We start from the raw sequence: 13,083 nt of genomic DNA, 5'->3' as shown, positions 1-13,083 counted from the left end.
CTCAGTCAGGCTTTATGCAAAATAGACATATATCTAATAACATAAGATTAATTTTAGATATCCTAGACTATTCTGATATGATTGATGGAGACAGTTTCATATTTTTTTTGGGTTTATTATAAAGCCTTTGACGCTTTAGAACATGGTTTTTTATTTCAAGCGCTTAAAGAAATTGGGTTTGGTGTTACTTTTTGTAAAATGATTAAAATGTTATATAAAAACATAAATAGCTCTATTAAATTAAGCAGTGGTACTTCCCCAAGGTTTTTTTTTTTTACATCATGGAGTAAGGCAGGGATGCCCAGTATCACCTTATTTGTTTTTAATTGCAGTACAGTTTCTTAATTTACATATCAAAAGGAGTAATTTAAAAGGTATTACTATTGGAAGTACAGATTTGATTATAAGTCAACTATTCATCTCAAGTGGCGGCTGCATTAAATACTCTACAAACATTTTCCAATGCATCTGGTTTAAATCTTAATTTAAATAAATGTGAATTACTTCCCATTAAAAATTGTGGTGTTTCCTCAATTTGTGAAGTAGCTGTTTAAAAACTCAGTATCTTACCTTGGCATAAATATAACTAACGATAAAAATAGATGTGATGCTAACTTTAATCCAATTGTTGCAAAAACTAAAAGAAAATTGAATAGTTGGCTTCAAAGAGATCTGTCTATTAAAGGAAGAATTTTGCTCACCAAAGCAGAGGGCCTGTCTTGTCTTTCTTATGCAGCTCAATCTCTGTACGTAGATAAGCCTACATGTAAACTAACAGACTTTGTCTGGAAAAATAAATGCCCCTATATGAAAAAGACTGTTATAATAAATTCGTATAATAAAGGAGGTCTTAACTGTATTGATTTCTGCTCTTCAAATTATACTTTCAAAATTAATTGGCTTAACCAGTAACTACATAAAGAAGACTCAATTTGGAATATTTTCCCAAAACAGGTATTTTCTGTTGTTGGAGGCATTAAGTTTTTATTGATGTGTAATTATAACATAACCAAAATTCCTGTTAAACTTTCAAATTTCCATCAACAAGTTCTTCTGGCCTGGACTTCACACAATTTCTATTTGGAATAACCAAAATATTTTATATAAAAATAAATCTTTGTTTTTCAGTGATTGGTTTAACAATGGTTTGCTTTTAGTTAGTCAGTTATTTAACAACAGAGGTTTTTTAATGAATTACTTTGAATTTATTTCCGCGTTTAACATACCAGTAAGTCCAAAAAATTTCGCCATTGTTATGGGAGCTATAACATCAGGAATTACTATGCTCTTCAAAAGTAGCATTCATCTCCCTCCTAAAAAGTGTACCTTTCTGATCCGACAGAAACATTTTTAGGTAAAATTTGTTTTTCAAACAAAAAAGATAGAAATTACAAAGTTAGATCTCTTTTTATTGAAAAAGTTGCTACATTGTCCCCTGTAATCTCTTATTGGAATAATATCTATAGAGATTTGATATGGGAAAAAATATGGTCTTTGCAACAAAAATATTTTCTCACCAACAAGGTCATAGAGGTGTCTTTTAAATTGATCAACACATTTGATCCTATAAAACAATTTTTGAAAAAGTTTAATTCTAATATTGATGTAAAATGTTCATTTTGTCAATTTCATACTGAAACTGTTTTTCATTTATTTTAGGAGTGTAATTATGCTGTACAATTTTGGAAACATATTGAATTATTTATTAATGATAATATACAACAAGATGTTTCTGTTACTTTTAAAGAAATTATTTTTAGTTATTATGAATCTGCCCCTACTAAGAGAAATACTTGTTTTGTTATAAATTTAACTTATTTTCTTTGTAAATTCCATATCCACAAATGCAAATTTACTAATAATGAACCATATTTTCCTGTGTTTTTGCAAGAATTTAGTAATTATATACAATTAATTTCATTATATAAAAATAATAAAGCAAACAGAACTATTTCATTTTGTAATGACTTTAATTTATGTTCTGTTCTTGATTCTTAAATGTCTTACCCTCAAAAAAAAAAAAAAAAAAAAAAAAAAAAAAGACAAGGGCCATGACGCAGTTGCAAAAAACCAGCCACACCCTATAGAGGTAAAGTTGGTTTTATATTCGCACATTCGTTCATTTTGAAGTCTCTGTGTTGTTTACCATGTTACTTTGAATATTTGATCGGAATTAGCACGCAAGTATAACTTGAATACAACATTAACACTGTTTATTTGACTCTGAACAATGTTGTTCTTTGATAGTCATTGGCTGCTAATATGATTTCGCTATTTAGAGTTTGCACATAATACTTTTATGAAATTATATTATTACAGTTTTTCTCAGTCGCTTTTGTGCGTTTCTCACAACACTAGTGCATTTTAGCACAACAGTTAATGCATTTCTCAAAACAATGAGTACAAACTGCAACACCTAGTTCAGTGGTTCTCAAACTGTGGTACGCTTACCATCGAGGAATCGCCAAATAATGAAATAAACAATAAACACTTTTAATCCTTTAATGTGTAATATAACATCGATGTGATCAGCATTGGCTGTTTTGTGAAGCGTACGATCACAACGCTGTGCTTAGAGTGTTTATTTTAGTGCATTGTGTCATAAGCTGCTGAAAATCAGTTTCCGAAGTTTCTGAAGCGGTGGTTTGACTGAGATGAAAAGTAGACAATCACAGTTGTTTTTTTCTAGTTGCATGAAACGTAAGGGCGGGACAAAGGCTTTCTGAGTTGCAGAGACAGAAAAAACAAATGTTTTGTTGGAATAATGCTTCTCGGATGTTTTCACTATAGAGATGTCTAGAAGAGTAAATAAAACCACGGACATATTTCCTGCCTTTTTGATTATCTACATAGACGTTTTGCTCTCCGACAGCCAGTCGACTCGCCTCTGACCTGTCACTCCTCTAAATACATTCTGAATGGCGGCACAGGAATGGAGGTATTGCACAAAAATATCCAACTGCAGACCCGCAGAACCTCACACGTTTAGGCACACACAATCTAGGCAAACCATATATGGTTACGACGTATGCTAATGTTATTAACGTCTTTTTGAATTTCATCATCACTACTATATTTTGATAAATATGATTAATAAATATTGTACACAATAAACAATAGCGTTTGCTTTATTTCACAAACATTGCAATCGAGACGGCGGAATGGGGAGCATTGTTTCCTTTCGCCATTCAATATAATAGACTGAACAGTTTTTAATCAGTCATTATAGCTAATCAGTCATTATTATCTGACAATAATATAGCAGATACTCGTTTGCTGGCCTTGCTGAACGATCTAATTTGGTAAGGTTTAATTTATATAATGGATTAATTTATGATGAAGTAGATAATAGCAAGTTAATATAGGCATTATATGTAATAAAAATCTTTTTACATGTAACAAATGTGTAACACTATATTAATATTTTACTCAAGCAATTTAATAGTGTTTATTTGCTTAACTTTCTAATAATCTTTTAATTAATGATTTTAATATTGTAGTAATTTATAGCAAGCAATAAATTGTTTTTAAACCAAAATTTAGCAATAGGAACAAATTAACTATTAATAATAAAAAAATAAGTGTGTGTGTGTGTGTGTGTGTATATATTAAAGGTGTAACGATTTATCGTTGTATGATTTATTGCGATGCAAAAATGTCTCGATATGCATCGTGGCGTTATGACGATTTGATTACTATATGACGTCCGTTTTCTCTTATTAGTTGAGCTGTTTGCACGTGAGCTACGTTCCACCTGCTGTCGCACGTGAGTTCAGATTGCAGCAGCAGTAATGTTAGCAGACCAAGATGAGTGGAGTTGAAATAGAGGATGGCCCATCCTCTCAAAATCGGACGTCTGGCAACATTTCGGTTGTCCAGTCGTTGCTTTAGACTCGTCCGCTTTTTGACACGCATACTGGGTTAAACATCTTAAGTTTTAAAGTCTTCACAGTGATTTACATACTTTGCACAGCGACATGGATACCTTCTAATGCTGTTAAAAGAGTCACATACTGCATTTATAAGGTACAATTCACCCTAAAATATCATTCTGTCTTCATATAATGATGTATTGGTGGCCGCAAAATCACACATAACGTGAGCTGATCGTGAGCTGTTACTACAGAGGGCGGACTTTGATAGACGCACGCGTATGGCAAGCCGTTTTAGCATTTAAACCTTTGTTCTGACTATCCATAAATATATTTAGAGATTTCTCTAATTATATTTTGACTAGTCATAATTATAATTCGACTAGTCAGAATGACAATTAGAGATATCTGCAATTACAATTGTACTAGTACGAAATCAGATTGGAGATATCTGCAAATATGTTATGACTAGTCATATTCCTCCATTGACTTCCATTGAAAAATATTTGCAGATATCTCTAAATGAGTTTTGACTAGTCACAATTGTAATTAGAGATATCTCTAAATGAATTTAATTAAATATGAATTAAATATATTAATGGATAGTCGGAACAAAGGTTTAAATGCTAAAACGGCTTGCCATACGCGCGTCTGCTTCAGTGAACAGAACCTGCAGGTTGTGACTAATAAAGTAGTAAACAACATTCAGTTTGTGGAACAGAGTGATCGTTCAGGAGCCGCGTGGGAAGTATGAACAGCACTTAGCTGTGGAAATGAAACCGAAAGCGTGCACATTATTTAAACAATCATATCGCATTTTAGAGTTATGATTACGATGAGCATTAACCCTTTTGAGTACAGAGGTACACAAAAATGCACGTCAACATGATACACCTGATAGCGCCGACATCAGCGACGCCGAAGAAATAGTAAACCTGCCTAAACTGCTGAAAAGAGCCACGACTGTCCTGTGTAATGAAAAGACGGCCACCCTGTCAGTCATCATGCCCAACATGAAGACAGCCATCCATAAAAACCTCTCAGACAGATACACATCACTTCAGGATTATCTTATAGAACTGCTGATTACCTGGAAATGGGGATTTTTTTTTTGCTTACACAAAAAACACAAGTGACCAAGCAAAGCCTTAAGCTTTTACTGTTAAATTCAATTAAATAGAAAGCTTATTTTTTTGCACCTTTACTTAAATTGTTCCTTAATTTTGTCTCTGTCATTTCAATAATATTTTTAAAGAAGTTTTTAAATTGTTTTATTTTCCAGAGACAGCCTGTTTAATTTATTTTCTTAAAGAAGGTTCAGTTTAACAAGTTGAAACAAAAGAAATACATAAAAAATAGTTTACTTGGTAAAATTTGCATTTCAGTTTAATTTTCAATTTTTATTCCAAATATCGTGATACATATCGAATCATGAACATTATATCGTGATACACATCGTATCGTGAGCTGAGTATATCGTTGCACTCCTAATATTTTATAATTTATTCTGTAAGAGATGGGAAGCCAGTGAAGCTGATACAGAATGGGTGTGATCTGACAGACAGAGGGGTTTTTTGTGAGAATACGGGCTGCAGCGTTTTGTACCAATTGTAATTTATGAAGAGTTTTATTATTAAGGCCAATAAGAAGGGAATTACAGTAATCTAAACGGATGTGACTAAACTGAACAAGAATGGCAGCTGAATGAGGTGTGAGGGAAGGATGTAAGCGATTTATATTTAGAAGGTTGAAATAGGCGGATCAGGTGACATTATTGACATGTAAAGTGAATGAAAGGGTGCTGTCGAAGATGACCCCCAAACTCTTAACCTGAAGGGAGGGGGTAATGACAGAACCATCAGTGGGAATAGAAAATTGTGATTTGTTTAAAGTGGATTGTGTACCTATAAGTATAAGTTCAGGTTTTATGCATTCCAGATTCAAACTACTGACATATGACACTGTAGACTGGTTTCACAGAATCAGAGGTAACATTATATTTGCTGGATAAGTTGGCGGATTAATAAAAGGACTAAGCCGAAAATGAATGAATCATATGGAGTCATTTTATTAAACATTATTATCAGTCATATGAAAATAAAAAGGGACTAAGGCTATTTATTTCAGATTCAGTGACTACAGCATTTGTAAATAAATATCTGGTCAATATGCTTTAGAGACATAAGATATGGCAAGTTATTTTATTAAACATTATAATCGCACAAATAAAAGGGATGGCATTTCAATCGCTATAAATTTCTCTTTCTAGACACAGGTTATAAAATATATATTAGCCTAATATCTGGTCAAAATGTTATACAAATGGAAAAAAAAGATTGCCTTTATTAACTTTATTATTAAACATATACAGTACAATATTTAGGTGGCTATGAATGTTACCTCTGTGAAGCTGGTCTACAGTGCCATATGTCAGTAGTTTGAATCTGGAATGCATAAACTATATTTCATAACGAAACAAACTATGAGTCTACCAGGAGACAACAACAGAGTCAGAATACATTTTTTATTTCTTTACAAAGTTTTGGATGGTCAAACTATCATGACTACATTAAATTTCTTCCATGAACCTGTTTTCTAAATCCCAGCACTTAAACATCGGTCGCAGCGACAAGCACGTTCCAGAGTGAAAATTTTACTGAACAGCACCCCCTGGTCACAGTTCTTAACGGGTCACAAGTTTCGACACAACACTAAATTCTGTTCTCTATTTGTAAATTCAGATAACTGTCCCCCGCCTGGAAATCTGTTTTTAAAAATCGAAATTTGGTATTAGGTTTTGCTTGACAACATGCCATGTATTGAATCTGCTTTTCTGCAGCAGACATGCTCTTTGACAAAATCATGGGCATGGTTTAAACAGATCTTTAATCTGATAAAATAATATATATTATAATATTATAATATAATAATATTATAATATTAATTTTATAATATAATATTATAAAATAAGTTGCAGTAATAAAAATTAAAACAGTGACATTTTTTGCATAACTCAGCCATCACTATTTCTATGCGAACAAGTGGCTAGCACATAATGACCTAAGAGAAAGATTTTAAGCATGTTTATACACTGTATTTCTCAAAATTACAAAAAAAAAAGGTTTCCCCTATAAATATGCATAACAGAGAGAGCATATAATGCTTTACCAAAACAGAGAACTACAAATGATAAAAGGGCTGTACATCTGTCTGGGAATGGTTTAACAAATATTAAAAGCTGGGCTAGGAGATATGGCCTTTAAAAATAAAATTCCCAATTTTTTTTTCACAAAAAAAAAAAGAAAAAAGAAAGAAAGATTTACCATGCAGTTTTACCCCCTCAAAAAAGTGTGGAGTTTAAGGTTTTTAAACTACATAATTAGCTTAAACATATGTCAATTATATAATTATGGGGTATAAAATGTTAATATTTAAAAAATGTAAAAAAAAAAAAAAACTCCCTTATATTCCTTTCATGTCCATTGTTAACCAATAAGGTGAACGCAGCATCATTCCCCACTAATCAGTAGGGTTGGGTATCTTGTTTTTTTTTTTCGATACCGGGGCTAAACCGATACTTTTAAAATGATACCGGTGCCTGAATGGATATTTTTTAGCCACAAAATGATGGTGGGTAACTCTACAAAAATATTTTATTTGACAAAATATTTTTAAAAATCATTTTAATAGAACAATATAATTACAGTTTAAAGTTAAAATCAATTCATGTTGTATTACATTAATACATTTCCTTTGATCATTTGTTGGTTAGCATGAATTTAAGATTTGCATTATAAAATTACATTAGCTTACTATTAACCCGTGGGGGGGCGGGCAGGGGCCACGTACTTTTAGGAGCACATTTTAACATAAATATTACAAAATACTTAAAACATTATTTGAAGCCAATTGTTTTCATGCATCACTCTGCAGTCTTCATAAACAAGATAATTAAATAACTTAAACTCAAAATAATCTTCCTTGTTCATTTATTTGACAAGTAACGTTATACTGGTGTAGGAGAACACATTTCTAACATTCAAGTACATCAAGGCACATTGCTGCACCTGCAAATTTTAACAGGCCCACAGTTGAAGTCAATTTATTTTGCCCTCCTATTCATTTACAATAATGTTTCTAAAAAATTTTCACAGTGTTTCCTAAAAAATAATTATTCTAGAGTCATAATAAGTCCTATTTCTTATTGTTTATTTCGTGAATAAAATATTTTGCGAACTGATGCACGCAGCACCTTAACAGAGATAGCAAGTGCCGCGAAAACAGAGAGCGAGTATAAGTGAGTGCCCGCGGGAGCGATTGCTCGTGACACCTAATGCCGAGTTCAGACTGCATGATTTTCAAAGTAGTCGTGTCACAGATGTTTTCACACTGCATGACTATCTGGGCTTGCGTTTCGGCGCTGCTTTGTTTACACTGCAAGATGGATCGGGGACAGGGGCTTTCAGATTGCATGACTTTACTATAGGAACAATCGCCGACAACTTCATCCAAACTACGTTCTCATAACTACATAATGAGAAAGAATCCTTTAATGGGGTAGAACATGTACATGTTTGCTCACCTGGGTTTAAAGGGAATTAGCCATTTCTCCTCAACTTAAGTTGATAATAAACTAATTTCTTTCTGTATGAACCGTCAAACAGACACGGTTGCTCCTGAGTGCTGTCAAACCTCCACTAGTTTTTCCTCCATTTCGTGGGTCCAAATAAACCAAAAAAGAGCGCTTTTAACTTCTCCCCCAGCCTCCTGCTGGCCTGCAGCAGGTATACACAAACACACACAAGTGAATGCCGCTCTCTCATTGGCTGTAGGCGATCGCTGATGTTATTTTCAGTCAAAACTCAATTCACACGGCATGATTTGAATCGCCGACAGCTCCAGATATTTAGCACGCCAAATATCTCATAGGCATCTGCGACTCATTGGCGATTCTCTCAGATTGCGTCTTTGATTGTTCATACTGTGTGATTGTCACTCACGTGCACGAGCAGCGATTTGCCTGTGATTTCAGGCATTTGTCGGCGATTTCTCAAAACCTGTCGGCGAGCCAAAATCAGGGCTAAAATCTCGCAGTCTGAACTAGGCATAAAGCATGCGAGAGAGGCTCTGCCTTTAAACCCTCAAGTGTCATTAAGTTTGACATGTTTCCCCCTTACATGCAACTTTTGTAAAGACAGTTGCTGTGTAAGAATTCTTGCTTGTAAAATACACTTTAGAATGCTCAGTTTAAGCAAATTGGATGAACGCAATCATGCGTGTTGATCTGAAGAGCGTCGCTCTCGCTCACCGAAAACCGCTGGAAAACCAGGCTGTACGCTGTACTGCTAGCGTTGCGTGCATCTGTTCCCTAGCGACAATAACAATCGCCTGATATCGCCTGTCCGTTTTCCTCAAAGTTGTTTAGAATTAAATGTTTAGTGATGCTGTGACACAACGCCAATGTGTGCCTTTTTTCATGCACCCCTTACGTCATTGCCGCAGCACCGAAATTAGGCAGCGAAATTCATACGCTGATTTAATACCGGTACATACCGGTTACCAAGGTACCGGTGCTATAATGGCACCGGGTTTTGGTACCCAACCCTGCTAATCAGCAGTGCCCAAACAAGATGTGGGTTATGCCCATCTTAAACAAACAGGTGAGTGCAGACTGTAAGTGGGGGAGAGACATAATCTTTCAGCCAGAGAAAAAACAAACTTTAGTTTTATTCGGCAGTGACTGAGATCAGACAAAGACTATATGGACTTTGATTTGAATAGGTTTGGCGCAGTTACATTAAAACTTGAAGAGACAGACTGAGTAAACAAGTTTCGCCCTCAGTAGCTATGGATCCATCCAAAGATGCTAATTAAATTTATAGGCGAAACTGGATTATCCCATTAACAAACTTGCAAAAACAGGAAGTGATCATTTTCTTTTCTTTGACTCCTTGAATGTAAACACTGCTTGATTAACTTGTGACAATAACGTAAAAACAGAATTTGCTGGGGTAGGAGAAGCTGCGTGAATTTTTTTTTTATTTAATAAATTACTTGCGCCTCAGAAGACAAATGCTGGCATGCAATGAGGCATGAAACGCGGAGCAGAGATGCTCTTGACAGTTCTGGAGGTAATTAATAATATAATAACATTAATACTGAAATGGTTAATGCATTTTAGAATGACCAAAACAACATTTCAGATGTTTTACAATATGCTCAGCCTACTGGTTTGTCCATTCACACATTTATTGTCACATGATCTCTTATAACAAAATCAAATAACTTTTTTTAATGCGCATACTGGAATTAGTTTGATAAGCTATGGTATATATTGTAGTTTATTCACATTTTTTTATCAAATAAAAAGTTTATCCTATTCAGTTATGCGCATGAGTTTTTTTGTTCATTTTGAAAATCTATGTGCATTTTGGCTTTTCCATCAACCATTTTCTATGCGCATATCCAAAATGTGTGGATAGTAGCACAGCTAATGCCTTAACAGCGCAGATGCATGCACTGCCAATCTGATGATGCATAAACTCCTTCATGAGCAGATACTTGCATTGACACAATGACTAAACTGAGAATAAAAGCATTTGATTCCCTAAAGACTGACAGTTTGTTTAACTGAGACATGCACACAGAGAACACGAAAAAAAGGGCACATAGTTTTTTTTTGTACCATGTGTGACCTACCCATTCAGTTGCGTCGCTTCATTCCCATTAATGAATTATCTTGTGGTGCATCATGGGATAGCGTCGCGTGCATGGGATGCACACTTCAGAGTCTTGCCGGAAGTAGGTCGGGTACTTGCATACAGTTTTTCGAATTCTATGTATTCGGACATAATACTCGACTTCCATACTATATAGTACATTAAATGTAGGCGATTTTGGAAACTATGAGCAGTGCCTGTAAACAGTTTTTCCGCAGAAGTAATTTTTTTTTAAGTCTGAAAAAAAACGAGCTCATGCCTATATAATAGTAATGTCATCACCATTTAATTGCATACTTTAAAAGTTGCTAAAGCAGGCTGAAATGCCTATATTTAGAACATTTCAGAACATGTTAATGTATGATACATTTCATAAACAATTTGTTTCTAGAGTCATTTTTATTTCATTATTTGAATCATTATTTTGCTATTACCATGTGAATGCTGTTTTTTTATTTCTTTGGTGACAATTAGGTTGAATAGATTTCAAAAGTGCTAAGCGATCTGAAATGAACATCCTTAACTAGGGTCAATATTTATTATTATTATGTTTTTTAAATTGCTTAACATGCACCTTTTAAAAGCTTCATTGTTTGTTTAAAAAAAATCTGAAAAAATTAGTTGACACTAATAAACCTAATATTATAGTGATGTATCTTTCATGATATGGTCAACTTCATATTGTGCTGTATTACTTCACATCACACTTGTTTTGTGGTTTGTTTGGCTAATGAGTTTGCTATTCATTTACTTCAGGTGTTTTTGGTGTGGAAGAAGGAAGAGTGTCTGTGATGGATGGAGATTCAGTCACTCTTTACACTGGTGTTAGAACAGGCCAACATGAAGGGATTACATGGTATTTTAATCTCATTCGCATTGCTCTGATAAATGGAGATCGGAGTAAGAGCTGTACAGATGTTCAGTGTAATCTAAATTTAAAAGCAAAGAATGAGAGATTTAGAAACAGACTGAAGCTGGATGAAGAAACTGGAGATCTGACCATCCTTAACATCAGAACCGCAGACGATACTGGAGATTATCAACTGATTATCCACAGCAACAGCAGCAACAACAAAGACAACATTGAAAAGACCTTCAGGATTGCTGCTGATACTTCTGAAATGAAGAGTCCGTCAGTGAAGGAGGGAGAATCTGTCACTTTAGATCCTGGCGTAAACGCATATAATGAGATGAGCTGGTATTTCAGTGACATTCTCATTGCTCGACTCACTGGAAATCAGAGTCAGATCTGCACAAATGCTGAGTGTAAAGAGAGATTCACTGACAGACTGAAAACTGAAAACGATTCTCTGAATATCACTAACAGCAGAAGCACAGACTCTGGAGAATATAAACTGATGATCAACTGCAGCACATTCAGCATCATCAGGAAGCTTACTGTTAATGTCACCAGTGAGTATCATTTAGCCACTCTGTATACCTTTGCTTGATAACTCTCTTATCATCTGATGATAATAATGTTAAAACATCTATAAAAAAAGTAATCTTATGAATATTATACATCTGATTGCAAAAGTGAAAAGAAATATCAGCTATAAAAGTTTGCTAAAACTTTGTATTAGTCGTTCTGTAGTAATAATGACTGTCTATGTCTGTTTTAGATTCAGCTCATCCAGAAGTTATTGCATATGTGCTGGTGGCTGCTGTATTTGCTGCTGTTGCTGCTGCTGCTGCTGCTGCTGTTGTTGCTGTAATCTTATGCTGGTGGCGTTATAATTCATCACAACAGAATGGCAAGTCATACATAAAGCTTAACAAGATTATTTTGTTGCCAAAATGAAAATTTGTTGCAAAAAAAACTTTTTTTAATATCCAAAGTAATAGTTTATTGTGTTTTGTTCCAACAGGAAACAGGACAGGAGAACAAAATACTACGGTGAGAAATTATATCCACTATATTTCTTTCTCCCAATAATCGGGCATCTGCTTGAGCTTTCTGGTGATAAGTGTAGATTTTGTTGGTTTTTATTGATTATTGATTTTATTGATTATTAAGACATGGTTTAAGTTCAACATTTTTATTTACTTATTTGAATCATCCGTAATGATACAATAATTCCATCATTTTAATGTATATTTTTTTCTCAGAATGGTCCTGAAGTTGTGCCCCTTAATTCCAGACTGAATGGTGCCAATGGAACATCTAATGAGGCCAACTGTTCATTACTGCCTGCTGATAATGAAAATGGACTGGCAGCTAATGGCACACCACAGTAAATGTTTATTTTTTAAAATTATTTTAAGGTATAGAAGGTGCATGGACGAAACATTAAACTTGTAATAAAGGAGATTTCATTAATTTTCTCCTTTATTACAAGTGTTGCTAGAGTTCCTTATTTTTACTATATAATGGCATAAGGCCTTACAATTTCAGAGGGTTTCTAAATCTAACTGAGAAACAAACTTGAAATTAAAGCTGCAAGCAGCGATGATAGGGACCTCGCAACCGGGCTCACCGCTGCCCGGTGACC

General features: G+C 34.3%; 1 protein-coding gene across 1 annotated transcript in view; it reads left to right on the top strand.

Moving 5' to 3' along the window:
• The window catches only part of zgc:171490, a 15,923-nt gene extending 2,840 nt beyond the window's left edge, over positions 1-13,083 (top strand). The window contains 4 exon segments of the mRNA NM_001113586.2: positions 11,348-12,004; positions 12,214-12,345; positions 12,460-12,488; positions 12,701-13,083. Coding sequence (NP_001107058.1) covers positions 11,348-12,004; positions 12,214-12,345; positions 12,460-12,488; positions 12,701-12,829 — 947 coding nt within the window. The 3' untranslated portion in view covers positions 12,830-13,083.

The sequence above is a fragment of the Danio rerio genome, chromosome 22 (genome assembly GCF_049306965.1).
Source record: "Danio rerio strain Tuebingen ecotype United States chromosome 22, GRCz12tu, whole genome shotgun sequence".
Lineage (NCBI taxonomy): Eukaryota > Metazoa > Chordata > Actinopteri > Cypriniformes > Danionidae > Danio > Danio rerio.
The sequence above is the reverse complement of the archived record's forward strand: the minus strand, read 5'-3'. Positions and strand labels throughout refer to the sequence as shown.